The 16,350-nt window shown below is 36.8% G+C and overlaps 1 protein-coding gene across 2 annotated transcripts in view; it reads left to right on the forward strand.

The window, feature by feature from the left end:
- The window catches only part of CENPI (centromere protein I), a 49,216-nt gene that overhangs the window by 9,703 nt on the left and 23,163 nt on the right, over nucleotides 1-16,350 (forward strand). For both annotated transcript variants that reach the window (XM_036839124.1, XM_036839123.1), the window contains exons 6-12: nucleotides 8,312-8,360; nucleotides 8,625-8,671; nucleotides 12,584-12,673; nucleotides 13,018-13,140; nucleotides 13,377-13,544; nucleotides 13,698-13,818; nucleotides 14,952-15,043. In XM_036839124.1, coding sequence (XP_036695019.1) covers nucleotides 8,312-8,360; nucleotides 8,625-8,671; nucleotides 12,584-12,673; nucleotides 13,018-13,140; nucleotides 13,377-13,544; nucleotides 13,698-13,818; nucleotides 14,952-15,043 — 690 coding nt within the window. The remainder of the gene's footprint in view (nucleotides 1-8,311; nucleotides 8,361-8,624; nucleotides 8,672-12,583; nucleotides 12,674-13,017; nucleotides 13,141-13,376; nucleotides 13,545-13,697; nucleotides 13,819-14,951; nucleotides 15,044-16,350) is intronic.

Here is a 16,350-nt window from a genome sequence, read left to right on the forward strand (position 1 = left end):
TTTTAAATGAGTTAGTAAACATTTAAAAATTTCCGAGTTTTAGTTTCTAATATGGTAAATATCAACAGATATAAACCAGATAAACAAAAGCTCTTCGGGGTCCTCTAAGTTTTAAGAATGTAAAGAGTCCTAAGACCAAAAAGTTTGAGAATCACTATCCTAGACTCAGGGGAATGAAAAATTGAAAGGACAAATTTTAGGGGAAATTGTAAAGGAAGAATTGACTTGGTACCTATATTGGATTAAGGGAAGGGTCAAGAGATAAAGATCCAAGTTTTTAAGGCAGCATGACTCAGAATGATGGTACCTTTGACCATAAAAGGAAATTTGTGAAAAGGAGGTAGTTTTGGAAGGAATATAATATATTTGGCTTTAGATGTACAAAGTTTGAGGCTACATCCTGTAGAAATTCACTCAATGAACATTTATTAACCACATAATATGAAAGGCATTGAACTAGTATTGGAAATACAAATATGAGTAAGAATAAGTTAACTATAAGCCTCATATAATTAACTTATATGAGGCTTATATGCCAGGCAGTAGTATACTTTATATACACAGTATTTCATCATCTCTAAGATGCCATCAGTGTTAAGATGCATCATTATGTTATGAACCGTTACAGTAGAATGCTGCCATTAAAACTATCACATGATATGGATTTTAGGATTAGTTCTGTTTTCAGAGATGTTAAAATGTAGAGAAAGAAATGTTAGACTATGTAAAGTGTTTTTTTCCCAGTTCTGAGGGTCTGAAAGTTCTTTTCTTACATCGATATTCTAAAAGAAATTAATGAGCACCTACTATTTTCTATACTTGTGCTACCAGTATAGTAGCCACTAGCTTCATTTGACTAAGTGAGCACTGGGAATGTGGCTAGGCCAAACTGAAATGTGCAGTGAGTGTAAAACACACACCAGATAAGAAGTGGTTTTAACTCACATGAACCTCTTGCCAGCCTTATGTGGTATACACTTTTATCCCCATTTTAGAGATGAGGAAGCTGAGGCACAGAGAAGTCAAATAATTACCCAGAGTCACGTGACTAGAGCCAGGATTTATGGAAAATGATATTCCCATTTTAGAGATGAGACAACTGAGGCTTGGAAAAGTTATGTAACTTTGCTAAGGTAAGCTATCTAGTAAGAGGCTGAGCCTTGAAGATCTTTAAATGTAGTAGGAGAGAAGATAAGTACAGTGTGATAAATCCTGTGATAGTATCCACAGAGCTCCATGTGAGTATACAGGAGAGGTATCAAAATAAGACTGGGGATCAGGGTTAAAGTCATAGGAATTTGTTTTCAACAGGAAGAGAGACATGGGTGTTGATGTCAATAAATTTGTGGGTTAGTAAGGGACATGATTGAGGGAATTCCTGCCCAGTGGTTTTAGTGATTTTTTTTTTCCTCAAAGTTTCACTTAAGTAGGAGGCAAGGTCTTCTGCTGAGAATGAGGATGGGAAGATAGAATATTATGTTTGAGGAGAGAGTATACATTTTGAAATAGCTTTTGGTGGAAATAGAAATAGGAGGTTAGAGACACAGTTCTGAAGGCCCAGATGAGTTTAGGGAGCACGAATTTGTGATAGGTAATTTCTCCAGGGTGGGACAAGGAGGCAAGAGAGTGACCGCCGATGGATCAGGAAGTCTAGAGAGAAAAGGGAGAAGGTGAAGACAAAACAGGGCAGATTGGGAGCACACGCAGCTGAGGTTCAGGATGCCTTGGTGACATTCAGGAAATGTATTGGGGTTAAAAACTGGAATGATAGAAATTGTAGCATTGGAGTTTAAGATTTCAGGAGGGGATGGTTCAATGTGATGACAAGATTCAGAGTGACAATGGGGTGAGTTGTTGAAGTAGGGTGAGGGAATGAAGGTTATTGGAATTGAAATTTTCTCTATCCTTATGGGTTTATTGTTGTTGCTGCCCATTTATCAATTACAGAGTGAGGTATGTTGAAAATCTCCCACTATGAAGGCAGATTTGTTAGTTTTTCCTTAAAGTTCTGTCAAATTTTACTTTATATATTTTGAGTCTATTACTAGATATATGCACAATTATAGTTTTCATATTGTCCTGCTGAATCAAACCTTTATCATGGAGTTGCCCTTTGTTAGAAATGCTTTTTTTTTTTTACTTGTAACAAGATGAGTTTAATAGTTATTTCATATCAAAAAATAGCCAGAAAGAGTATACAACACAAATATAGTGAGATCCATAATAAATTTCCCTTACTTTTTAAGTGGAAATAATATATATGACTTGAATTTATATAATTATTATAAATAGACTAAAGACAATATTTGTCCTTTTGTGACTGGCTTATTTCACCTGGCATGTCTTTGGGGTTAATCCATGTTGTAGCATGTGCCAGAATTTCCTTGCCTTTTAAGGCTGAACAATATTCCATTGTATGTATATACCATGTTTTGTTTATCCATTCATCCATCAATGGACCCTTGCATTGTTTCCACCTTTTGGCTGTTGTAAATAATGCTGTTACAAAATAATAATAATAACAATGAAATAATAACTAATAATGCTATTACAAACATGGGTGTGGAAATATCTATTCAAGGCTCTGCTTCCAATTCTTTTGGGTATGAATGCAGAAGGGAATTGCTGGATTGTATGGTAATACAGTAATTTTATGTTTAATTTTTTGAGAAGCTCCCATACTGTTTTCCACAGTGACTGCACCATTTTACCATCCCTTGCACAATGCACAAGCATTCCAATTTCTCTACATTCTTGCCAGCACTTGCTATTTTCTGTTTTTGTTTTGTTTTAAATAACAGCCATCCTAATGGATAAGAATTGGTATCTCACTGTGGTTTGCACTTCCCTAATAATTAGTGATGTTGAGCATTTTTCATGTGCTTATTGGCCATTGGTATATCTTCTTTGGAGAAATGTCTGTTCAGGCCCTTTGCCCATCTTTTAATCAGGTTGTTTGTTTCATTGTGGGAATTCTTTATATATTCTGGATGTTAACCCCTTATCAGATATATGATTTGCAAGTATTTTTTCCCATTCCATGGGTTACCTTATCACTCTTGTTAATAATGACTTTTGTTGCACAGAAGTTTTTAATTTTGACATAGTCCAGTTTATCTATATTTTCATTTGTTGTCTGTGCTTTTTGTGTCATATCCAAGAAATCATGGCTAAATCCAACATTATGAAGATTTCCCCTATGTTTTCTTCTAAGAGTTTTTTTTTAAAACATCTTTATTGAAGTATAATTGCCTTACAATGGTGTGTTAGCTTCTGCTTTATAACAAAGTGAATCAGTTATACATATACAATATGTTCCCATATCTCTTCCCTCTTGCATCTCCCTCCCTCCCACCCTCCCCATCCCACCCCTCTAGGTGGTCACAAAGCACCGAGCTGATCTCCCTGTGCTATGCGGCTGCTTCCCACTAGCTATCTATTTTACATTTGGTAGTGTATATATGTCCATGACACTCTCTCACCCTGTCACATCTCACCCCACCCCCTCCGCATATCCTCAAGTCCATTCTCTAGTAGGTCTGTGTCTTTATTCCCGTCTTGCCACTAGGTTCTTCAGAAATGCTTTTTGTTTTAGTCATTTCGTTTGATATTGACATTGGCTAGTATATTGCTTGGTATATTACCATCTTTTGGTTTTTTGAAAAATCTCCTTTTTCCCTCATGTCTTAGATGCCTCTTTTATTTATTTATTTTTAAAAAACAATTTATGTTCTTTTTTTCTTTTTATATTTTTGGCTGCATCAGGTCTTAGTTGCGGCACGTGGGATCTTTCGTTGCGGCGCAGGCTCTTTGTTGTGGTGCGCGGGCTTCTCTCTAGTTGTGGCGTGGGCTCCAGGGTGCATGCGCTCTGTAGTTGGGGCGCACAGGGTCCAGAGCACATGGGCTCTGTAGTTTGTGGCACGCGGGCAGGCTCTCTCTTTGAGGCTCACAGTGCGGGCTTTGTTGCCCCATGGCATGTGGGATCTTAGCTCCCCAGCCAGGGATCGAACCTGTGTCCCCTGCATTGGAAGGCAGATTCTTTACCACTGGACCACCAGGGAAATCCCTTAGATGCCTCTTTTCAATAGCATATAACTAGATTTTATTTTTAAATCCTGTCTGACGGTTTTTCACTTTTACCTGGAAAATTAGTTTATTTACTTTTGTAGTGATTGTTGATATAGTAGAAATAAATTGAAATATCAATATCTTATTTTGAGCTTTCTAAATGATCTGCTTTTTTCTGATTCTTTCCCTCATCCCTTTTATTTTGGATTGATTGTGGTTTTCCCCCATTCTTGGTTGGAAATTACACATTCTGTGTGTGTTGTTTTAGCTGTTATTGTACCTATTTTAACATGCATATATAGTGTAAAATGTAAGACAGTGTCATCCTTCTTACTGCTTTTCTTTTGTTTGGAAAATGTAGTTATTTTTTTGTAAAATATGTCATCTAGCATATAATGGGTTTATTATTTTTTAATGAATTAATAACTTTATAATGTTCTCAGTTTAAATTTTTAATGTTTTTTTCTTAAAGTCCAAAGGTAACTAATATCTTTACCTTCATCTTGAATGATACAAGGACCTCAGAATGCTTTAACTCTGATCACACCCCTCCCAGATTATATGCTATTATCTGGTTTTAGTTCTGGCTCTTTCTTCTCCATCCTCCTCCACATACACATACAGTAGACATTATTATTTTCTTCACAGTTGGTGTTTGTTTAGATTTGCCCACGTATTTGCCAATATCTTTGCTCATCATTTGTTTTTGCATCTCAGACCTTCAGTCGAGCTCGTTTTCTAGAATATTCTTTCAGTAGAATCTTTGATGGTAAACTCTGTCTTTGCCTAAAAATGTCTTTACTATGCCCTTGCTCTTGAAAATTGGTTCTACTGTGTGTAGAACTCTAAGGTGACAGTGAAATTCTCTCAGGACATTGACAATATTGCACTGGCACCTCCTTTCCATTGTTGTCAAATCAGTCTAATTGTAGTATGTCATTTCTTTTCTCGCTGGATACTTTTTAAAAACAGCTTTGTTGAGATGTAACTCACATACCATACAGTCCACTCAAAGTAAAATCCACTGGTTTTTAGTAGGTTCACAGATATGTGCAACCATGAACAGAGTCAGTTTTAGAACATTTTCATCACCTCAAAAATCTCATACCCCTTGGGAAACCAAAAAATTCGTGTGACTTGCTTTATTGTGACATTCTTTCACTTTATTAAAAAAAAAACTCATACCTTTTAGCTATCACCCCCATCTTCCTATTTAGAGGTTCTTAAGCAACTCTTAATCTATTTTGTGTCTTTAGAGATTTGCCTATTCTGGACATTTCACATAAATGGAATCATACAATATGGGGTCTTTTTTTCTTTTTCTTTTCTTTTTTTTTTTGGCTGCCCTGCGCAGCATGCAGGATCCTAGTTCCCCAACCAGAGATCAAACCCAGGCCCCCTGCAGTGGAAGCACAGAGTCTTAACCACTGGACCGCCAGGGAAGTCCCTAATATGGGGTCTTTTTTGACTGGCTTCTTTTACTTAGCATAATGCTTTCAAGATTCAGCCATGTTGTCAGCATGTATTAGTACTTCATTCTTTTAACCTGTTATCTTTTTTCCATAACGTAAAATTTACCATTTTAACTATTTTAAGTGTTGTTAATTGTTATTAATTTTTAAGTGTTATGAATTTTTAAGTGTTATTAATTTTAAGTATTATTAATTGTTATTAATTGCATTCATAATGTTGTGCAACCATCACTGCTATCTATTTTCAAAACTTTTATATTACCATAAACAGAAACTCTCTAGCCAGTAAGCAATAACTCCCCATTCCTCCTCCATCCAGCCTCTGGGAACCTCTAATCTACTTTCTGTCTATGAATTTGCCTATTCTAGGTGCCTCATATAAGTGGAATCATCCAGTATTTGTCCTTTTGTGTCTGGCTTCTTTCACTTAGCATGTCTTCCAAGTTCATCCATGTTATAGCATGTGTCAGAACTTCATTTTTATGGCTGAATAGTATTCCATTGTATGTTTATACCACATTTTGTTTATCCATTATCTGTTGATGAACCCTTGGGTTGTTACTACCTTTTGGCTAACATGAATAATGCTGCAGTAAACGTTGGCATGCAAGTGCCTGTACAAGTCCCTGCTTAGAATTCTTTTGGATGCATACTTAGGAGTTCTTCCAGGCAGGGACTGAGCCTCTTATAACCCAGGTATTTAGTATTGTAAACTTCATAAGAGCAGACCTTTTTGTCTGTTTTATCCACTGCTTAATAAGTACTTATTTCATGAGTGAATGAATGAATAGGAACTATTCATAAATGTTTGTCAAATAATTGCAGTATACTTGAGTAGTTTTTATGATGCTGACGAGAGAGTTTCTTGCTCAGCATGGCAGGGGGGGAAGGGGGCCTGCTTTTTTTCCTTTTCTTTTCTTTTTTTCTATCTTTTAAAAAATACTTATTGAAGTATACATACACAAAATTACTTATAAGTGATCAGCTCAATTAATTTTTATAAACCGAACATATTTGTATAAACATCACCCAGATCAAGAAATAGGGATCCTAACTTTTAAAAGCATTAAAAGTCACAACTTGGCAGGCGCCTGACTCTGTAGTGACTGAGATGTGGTGGTTAACTATTTGCCAGAAAAGCAATTGTAAAGTCTTAGATGCACATGAATTTTTCCTTTCTAGATGTGATTAAAGGAGAATGTCAGATAGAATGCTGGGGCCTAGGGTGGCACTCGTTTCATACCCAACATGATAAGCAGTATTGCTAATGGTTCATATCCTAGGGATGTGAGGCAGTGAGTTTTTTTTTGTTTTTTGTTTTTTTTTACTGAAAGTTACTATGTTTTGTGTACAATGTGGCAGACTTGGTCATAACATGTATTCTTCCCTTAAAAACAAGAAGATCCTATATATAAATCCACGCTTATTACAAGTATGTTCAGTCTTTATCAACCCATTTCTAAGTAAAGGAATGGCAATATGGAATGCTGTACTTCAAAGTTTAGAATCAAGACTACTAAAATATGAGTTTGTTTAAAGAAAATCTTTGCTTTTGTTGCCTTCTCTAGTCCTATTTAATAATTTACTTTTTCAATTTCCTAACATCTAAAGCAGGTATTGGCAAATTTTTTCTTAAAGAGCCAGGTAGTAAATATTTAGGTTTGAGTGCCATACTGTCTCTGTCACAAGTACTCACTCTGCTGGTGTAGTGCAAAAGCAGCTACAGACAATAAATACATAAATGAATGACTGTGTTCCAATAAAACTTTATTCACAATAACCAGCAGTGGGCTGGATTTGACCCACAGGTTGTTGTTTACCCATCCCTGCAATAGAGTATTATTTCCTTGTCTGATAAACAGATATTCTTAATTTAATGAACTCTAATTTATTGGGGTTTTTTTAATGTTTTATTTTATGGTTATCATTTTTTTTTTAATGAAAGTAAAACACTGCCACCTGCTGGTCCTGAAGATATTCTACTCTAGTTTTCTTCTAGAACAGGTATCAGCAAACTTCTCCTGTAAAGGGCCAGATAGTGAATATCTTAGGTTTTGCAGGCCACTCAGTCTGTGTCACAACTGCTCAGCTCTGCTGTTGTAGCGAGAAAGCAGCCATGGCCAATACATAAATGAGTGACTGCGGCTGTGTTCCAGTAAAGCTTGATTTGCAAAAACAGGTGGACTGTAGCTTGCTGACCCCTGACCTAGAATAAAACCTCAACAAATGGACGCTCAAAATGAAGTGGTATAAGGGAACCAAGGAATCATTTAGTAGTTTAACAAATTTATGATGTGATATTTGCCAAACTGAGGGCTAAATGGTTAATTAAATTCTGGTATATCCACTCACTGGAATATTAAGATCATTGAAAATGATCATTTTGAAGACCAAGTAACATGGGAAAATACTTCTAAGTGGGAAATCAGGATAAAAATTTTAAGTTTGTATCTTAATAAATACGGACCTACTAGAAGGAATACATGAATTTTTGTTAGGTAGAAGAATCTTTTTCTGGTTTTCAAATTGTCTGCATTGTTGTTGTATTTCAAAAATAACTTTAAAAATGGCATAAAGGGATGCCAATTAAAACTATTGTTTTTTTTATCACTACTATGTAGTATGAAAAAGAGAAGCTTTGTAAAACTATTGTTCAATGAAATCCCGAAGCCTTTTTTCTTAGTATAAGATTGACATTTGAGGAAAATGCATTGTTGCCCCGGTCAAGATATATTGTCATTTTTTTTCTTTTATTTTTTATATTTTGACAGTGCCCTTATGTCTGCCATTTGTTGTATTTACTTACCAAAAAAGAGAATGGTGAGTACTTTCATTCCAGTTGTATTACATTCACTCTGTAGAATTAGCATTTGTATCCGCCTTATAAAGTTAACTGTTATCATTAGTTCTATGACAGGGTTTTGTGGGATTTCTTTTTAGTACTTTTATCTAAGAGCATCTGCTTAATGGCTTAACTGAACAGGGTAATTATATTCTTGATGTGTTGTAAGGAGAAGCTACATGAACAAGGTTTCTTTTTATTCTGAACCACAGACTAGTACTTCTTTTCTTTACCTTTTCTAGTCAAACCATTTCGTGTGAGAAAACTGCTTGATCTTCAGGCCAAAATGGTGAGTACTGAAAAGACCTAAAACTGGCCAGTGTACTCTGTGCTAGGTACCGAGCTAGGCTTTGGGGATGTAAAATCGAATGCGTGTTTACCTTCAAGGAACTTAATTGCCTGGGGAGCTCAGTCAACAAAATAAAAAATCAGAATCAGACTGGGGTCAAGGAGGAGTGGTGATGGTGAGTAGAATTTAACTAGGCCAGGAAAGAAGAGAAGGGCACTCTTGGCAGAGGGAACAGCATGAGCAAAGCCAGGTCGATACCAAATAGCAGAAACCGTTTACAGAACTGGGTTGGTATGGCTGGAAAATAAGTGTTAGGGAGTAGTCAAAAATGACTACTTTATTTTATTAAAGTGGCTAGCTTATTTATTCTGTGGCTGTGATCTAGGAAAGCATTCTTTTCTGGATACTTAAACTTCAGTATATTCCCTTACTATTATCTCTTGTCCTTACAGCTCTCTTGCATTGTTATTTCCACTATACCTGCCAGGTAACAGAAGTCTGTGAAGGTTTGGGTGTAAAACAATAGGAAGTTGTAGTGCCTATGCCTAACTGTTGAAGCCTGCGCAACCTATGTAGAGGCATTCAAATTTCATGAAAAACACAAGCACATGTGCACATGTGTGCTTCTCCGTTGTGAGGTTTCCTGTTGGTACAATTCAATGATTGTTCTTGCTTTATAGCTTCCTATTTTGGCGCTCTGGGTGCAGTATCTTCTCGTAGCTCTCTGAGGATAGTAATGGTAATGTTTTTGTCCAAATTTAATTTTATTTCACATTAATAGAAATTATGAAAAAGATGTACATTTTTCCGTGTTAACAGCAAAACATTTCAATGGAATAAGAAAATCTTACCATAAATAAGATCTTGTTGATTTGTATTAACTGAGACAAGTATATGTTAAAGTTAAAAAAATGACTCAGTACAGTGTCTAAAAATTTTTAACCCAGACATTAAATATATGGCTTCATTATTAATATTCTATATAGTACATTACTAAATTACCCCATTATCAATGCCTATTTATAAAGATACATTCATAAAATTGTTTTGATAAGCTGGATTTCGGTGACTTTGATCACATCCAACAATACCGAGCCTAGAAGACATAGCCATGCTCACATGTAACTGAACATGTAAAATGGTAACAGGCATAATCAGCCCATGTAAGCAAATGTATTGGGTATGTGAATTTTTGATACCTGCAGAGGCATGTGTCCCCTCTGTACCCATCCGTGCCCCATAACTTCCCATCATGATGGACACAAAACAGAGAAATTGTCTTTCTGGTGGCAAGCATGAATGGTGGGAAGTGGAGCAGGCACATTGTTATCTTATATGCACCAGGCCCTTTGAGAGCAGTCTTTGGAAAAGGAAGGGGGAGTTAGGTCTCTTGTTGAAGGTGGGTAAGGGTGGTTTCTGGGATTCTCCCTCTACCAGGCATGAACCTGTGTGATTTGGGCTGATTTTTTTTTTTTTCTGTTCCGAGCTTTGTCTCTGTTTCCTCAGAGTTCCTTTCTTGTTTGTTTGGTCTTTCATGGTAGAGGCTTTTCTCAAATACCTGGTAAACCTTGTTTGCCCATATTTAATAGTAAAGCACTAAAATGGTCATTGGAAACTTGTGTACGTGAGCAGGACTTGTTCATTGTAGGATCTTGATGTTTCATTGGGGAATCCCCCAGATGATGGTGTCACTTTTCCTAAGAAATTCTCCTGGGGACTTCCCTGGTGGTGCAGTGGTTAAGAATCCGCCTGCCAATGCAGGGGACACGGGTTTGAGCCCTGGTCTGGGAAGGTACCACATGCCGCGGAGCAACTAAGCCCATGTGCCACAACTACTGAGCCCGCGTGCCTAGAGCCTGCGCACTGCAACAAAGAGTAGCCCCTGATCGCCTCAACTAGAGAAAGCCCACGTGCAGCAACGAAGACCCAATGCAGCCAAAAAATAAATAAATAAATAAAATTTAAAAAAAATTCTCCTGTTTCCTGACTAGGGGTTGTATTAGTCAGGCTTCTCCAGAGAAACAGAACCACTAGGATGTGTGTATATATAGAGAAAGATTTTTATACGGGATTGGCTCACATGATTATAGAGACTCATAAGTCCAACATCTGCAGGGTGGGCCTGCAGGCTGGAGATCCAGGAGAGCTGATGTTCCAGTTTGAGTTCATCTGCAGTCAGCAGTCTGGTGGAGAATACTCTTGCTTGGGGGAGCTGGTCTTTTTGTTCGGTATAGACCTTCAACTGATTGAATGAGGCCCACCCACATTATGGTGGGTAGTCTGCTTTACTCAAGAGTCCACCGATTTAAATGTTAATCTCATCAAAAACACCCTCAGAAACACCCAGAACATTTGATTTGGGCACCCCATGGCCCAGCAAAGTTGACATGTAAAATTACTTGTCACAGGGCTATAAACCTGGCTACTAGCACTCTGGGACTTAAGCAGTAGAAAAGATTGGGGAAAGGTTCTGGTACACTCCCTCAGTTCTGCAAACTGTATGAGTTCAGCTTTTATCTTCAGTGAGTAAAACCCTGATGTTTGCCAGTGTAGTGAAGGAATTTGGGGTTCTAACTGCTTCTTATGTAGGCTTTCAACCAGTCCTTCTGTTTTTCAGCCCTCTTGCACCTCCACTTTTCAGAGGTATCTGATCCCTCAAATTCCTGAGCCTTTCTGGGAGTTCTCAAGCATGAATCTGCTGCTTTTGAGGCTTTTTCTGTTGCTGCCTTAGCTTTCGTTTTCTCTGTTCTGCCAAGTTGGTTATTGTTTGTCCATCCATCTTCATTTGAGGTTCCGAAATCTTGTTGAGACCTCACATGTGCTATTGTCTGCCTTCTTGTTCTCTTTGAACTTGTGCTTTATGCCTTTTTCCATTCCTTTACTTTTTAGTGGGGTTTTATGAGGACCCAGAATTAAACATGTATGTTCAGTATGCCATGTTTAACTAGAAGTCTCTCTCTCTCTTTCTTTTAAGAAAGTGTTAACTTTTTAACAATAAAGATAGGTTTAGTTAACTAGACAATAAGTTCTAAAGGTCTCTCCACTCCTAAATATTTGCTCTTTCAAAAACATTCCAACTCAAAGCAAACACTCTGATACTAATTGATAATGAGTACAGAGATCAGAAGATATTTCAGCATAGATAGCCTGGGTCATTTGGGTTTTGTTATCATAAATTTAATTTCAGGAAGCTATTATAAAATAGGAATACTGTATTTCTAATCCCCATTTTCTGCCTTCCTTATTTTGTATAGTATTTGATTCAACAAAATAGTAATATAATAAAACAGTTTGGTTTCTTCCTTGGAATTTTAGTGGTATGCTTCCTCTGGATAGCCAGATATATCAAACACAGGTATCCAGCAGTAAGGACTTCTGTCATAAAATTAATGTTTTTGTAAAGACTTTTTCAGTTATATCAAGCTGTTTGACTTCTGCATACCAATTGTTAGATATCCTAGTGAATTTTCCAAGAATCATGATGCTAAGGTATTAATATTTCCTTTGCTCTGTTTTCTTGGCTTCCCTTTTTGTCCTTCCACCTTCCTGTCTAAATCAAGAATGAGTAAACTTTGAGTCCTGAGTATTATACTAGTGAGAGTAAGCCATGCTAGCAGATATGACTGGTAAGCCTAAGGCACGGGCAGAGAAGAAGAGAGAAAATATAAGGAAGAAGTAAAATCTGGAAAAAGGTCATAAAAGAGAAGATGACAAGTTGGCGAGGGTTGCTTTATGATAGTTGATTTAAATGTTTGAGTTTCTATTCCTTGATTTTCTATAGCATCTTCCTATAGCTATATCACATAATAAAATTAGGGTCTGAATATATGTTTAATCTTTTTATTTTATTGTTACTTTTTTTTTTCTTACTGGCCACAGAATTGAAAATTGAAAACTCTTATTTTATTTCAGGGAATGCAGCCTCATCTCCAGGCTTTGTTGTCACTATATAAATTCTTTGTTCCTACTTTGATTTCTGTATCTTTGCCTATGAGGAAGAAGGTAAGGGATTAAGGAGCAGTAAGTCATATCGAGATAGAAATATGTTGTTTTGAGTAAGTTAATTTATAGATTTGGGCTAAAATGTTTATAGCATACTGTTTTAAGATCTAATATTGTGGCACTGTTTCTGAGTTTTTTTAGGGATTAGCACTTCGTTTTGATTCCATTCAATGTATTCCATTCAATGTAATAGATTCCTGATTAGAAAAAAAAACTTAAATGGATTTGCATGGGTGTAAAACATTTCATAATCAATATACTTTGAATTAATGAAGAGTTTTAGGTTTTATGCTGCTCCAACTTATGGATACCTCCTCTCATGTACTTTACATTCAAATTTATAGATCTATTTTAAGAATTCAGAGAATCTGTGGAAGACAGCTCTACTTGCTGTGAGGCAAAGGAATCAGGGACTTCCTCCAGAACCTCTAAAGTTGATGTTAGCTAATGTCCATCCTGTAAAAAGAGTAAGTATCTAAAACCCCAAGTGACTTGCACAGTCTTCTTTTATTAAATTCAAACAATAACCATTCAGATGTTGGAAGAGATTATAGATATTTAAGTACATTTTAATTACCCAGTATTCTATGCAAACTATATTCAGACTCCATTCATTAAACCACCTTAACAAGTGCTTTTACACTTAACAGTTTGTAATCTGCTTAGTCCATTGATAGATTGTTTTATTATCTTTCTTTTTTAGAAATGGAATTCTCACTCAGTTATACCAGTGCTAAATTCCCGTAACTACAGTAAAGAAAGTGGGAAAAAGGGGATGAATCTTTCTGATTATTTCAGTAGCAATGGATCATTTCCACTGGAACAGCTTAAAAGCTTCCCTCAACTCTTACAGAACATCCATTGCTTAGAGGTATGTGACTGGACCGACCATGTGCTTATTTGCATTTTCCATTTGATCTTCATGGCCTTTATTTTTGTTATATATTTCCTATCTGATGATTTCCTTGTTGCTCTGATCTCCTTTTTATATACTTACAGTTGACCGATTGTTCTGTCTTTGCAGCTGCCTTCTCAGATGGGCGCAGTGCTGAACAACTCTCTGCTACTACACTATATTAACTGTGTCAGAGATGAGTCAGTCTTACTGAGGCTCTATCACTGGTTGAGTCAAACATTACAAGAAGGTAAAAATTTATACTTAGAAGTGTTAGATGAATGAAGAAGGAATAAGATGGTTTACAAATGGGTTTCTTTTAAAAGGGTGCCAACTTCTAGACAGGAGGAGCCTTCATATGCTGTAATTATTTTTCCGGTAATCATGTATTCAGAGCCTGAATGCTGCTGTTGCTGTAATTTTAAGGGGTAGTAAGAAAGGAGGTGTATTGTTAAGGAAACACTGCTGGATGGCCACCAAAACTCACTGGGTGGCTCCACTTTGATGACTGTCACAGTCCAAGGCCTCTTCGTCTTTGTATGTTCAGAAACTTGCTGTTAAGCCCCCAGAACCATCAGATTAATGCTAACCAAACTCAGAGACTGTTGTGTAAGCCAGAACGTCAACTTTTTATTTCATAATAGAAGTAATTCTTTCTGGTGACCAAAATGTTCATGTTTGCCGACTAGAATAGCTCCTCTCTGCTATCAATATATATGGGGACCACATTAGTCATCAGAAAGTTTCTTAATTATAGAACTGAAGGAAAAGGCAATGAGGGAGTTTTTCATCCAGGCCATAGTAAAGCCTGATCATTTCATTCCTCCAAGGAGGTCGATTTCTCTAAACATAGTATTGAGTTCACCAGATTATTTCTTTCCTGGATAAGTAAATCCCGACTCTTCAAGTGTTTAAGGTCAGTTTTAGTCGGTTCCAGGATAACTCTCCTTTTCCTACTCAGTCTTTCTTTACATAGGATATGATACAGTTTGTTAGATTTCCACTAACTAAAGTTCTGCCACCCTTAGATTACCCCCAGCTCACCCTAATTGAAGTTTAGGCATTCTCAAACTTTTAATTCATACACTTACAGTCTTTTGGATTACTGTGTGGCATAAAGCTAATCACATTCATTATATGTGACATTTACTAGTTTATTTTTTCACTGTAAGCTTTCCCCCTCTATTACCAAGTTCTTGAGAAACATCACTATCACTTCCACATATATATTATAGTCTCCAGTGTGAGTTGGCTAGGATGTATGAGACAGATAGCTTGTTTATATTTGTCATTTATTTGTCACTTTAGAGTTGTGGTGGTTATGTTTTGTGTAGTTTTTACTGTTGTGCAACCGGAGTCTTATGTTTAATATTTTTGTTCTAGAATGTATTTGGTACAAGGTGAATAATTATGAACATGGAAAAGAATTTACCAACTTCCTGGACACTATCCTCAAGGCAGAATGCTTCTTACAAGTAAGATTCTGCTTGTTTCCTACACACTTCACCACTTTAAAAAAAATTTTTATTAATTAATTAATTTATTTATTGGGCTGTGCTGGGTCTTAGTTGTGGCATGCAGGATCTTTAGTTGTGGCATGCAAACTCTTAGTTGAGGCATGTAGGATCTAGTTCCCTGACCAGGGATCGAACCCAGGCCCCCTGCATTGGGAGCGTGGAGTCTTAGCCACTGGACTACCAGGGAAGTCCCACCACTTCTTAATTTATTTAGATATCCATTAAAAACCTTTTCTTTAGCGCTTGACATCTTTTGTAAACAATATCTATTCAATTCAAAATTCATTATAAATAGAGCCAAGTTGCACTGTCGTTTATCTTTGTACTGTTGGATTTGAAGAAAGAATTTGTTAAATTATGCAAATAAGAGAGAAAGGTCTAGGGAATTCCCTAGCTGTCCAGTGGTTAGGACTCCAGCGCTCTCACTGCCGAGGGCCTGGGTTCAATCCCTGGTCGGGGAACTAAAATCCCGTGAGCCCCCCACCCCCCCCCCAAAAAGAGAGAAAGGTCTATAATTTAAGAGAACAAACTGAAGATGTAATTGAATACATTAAATTAATTGAATTAGCCAGTAAGATAAATCTCATAGGGTTACTACTTGTGTCCTTATAATCAACAAACATTTTTTTGATTGTCGAATATATTCCAGCCAATTAATTATTTGGCCTGGGTAACCCTGAGTTGTACTTTTAAGCTGCCACTCAGGTATCAGCACCATCAAGAAGCCTTTACTCAGTCTGGGTTAGATGTTTGTTCTACGTGCTTCCTTAGCTCTCTGTGTTTGCCTGTATCGTGGTACTTTCAGCATCTGTTTTTCCACACATGAGCTCTGGACAGGTGGGAACCATGTCTAACTTTTCTTCATGTATGGGTGTTCAACTTGGTACCTGATACAAAAGAGATTCTCAATAAATGTTTGTTGAATAAATCTTAAGGATTTGGTGTGAAACCATTGAATTAGAAGTTGGGTGTGGATAACGGTGGTGAGGATAAAGGGATGAATTTAGGTTGATATTTTAGATTTCCTGCTTGGGAGGATGATGATGGGAATATAAGAAAAGCAGGCTAGGAAGGAAAGATATATTTGATTTGAAGGATGCCTGTGGGATATCTAAGAGGTCCAGTAGGCAGTTAGATAATGAGTCTAGAGCTCAGGAATGAGATTTGGGCTAGAGATGCAGAAATTTAGGACTCCTCATGATATAGGTGGTGGTTTTAGCTATGTTATAGATGCGATTGTCCAGAGAATTCATGTCATGAAAAGA

This window comes from Balaenoptera musculus, chromosome X (genome assembly GCF_009873245.2).
Source record: "Balaenoptera musculus isolate JJ_BM4_2016_0621 chromosome X, mBalMus1.pri.v3, whole genome shotgun sequence".
Taxonomy (NCBI): Eukaryota; Metazoa; Chordata; class Mammalia; order Artiodactyla; family Balaenopteridae; genus Balaenoptera; species Balaenoptera musculus.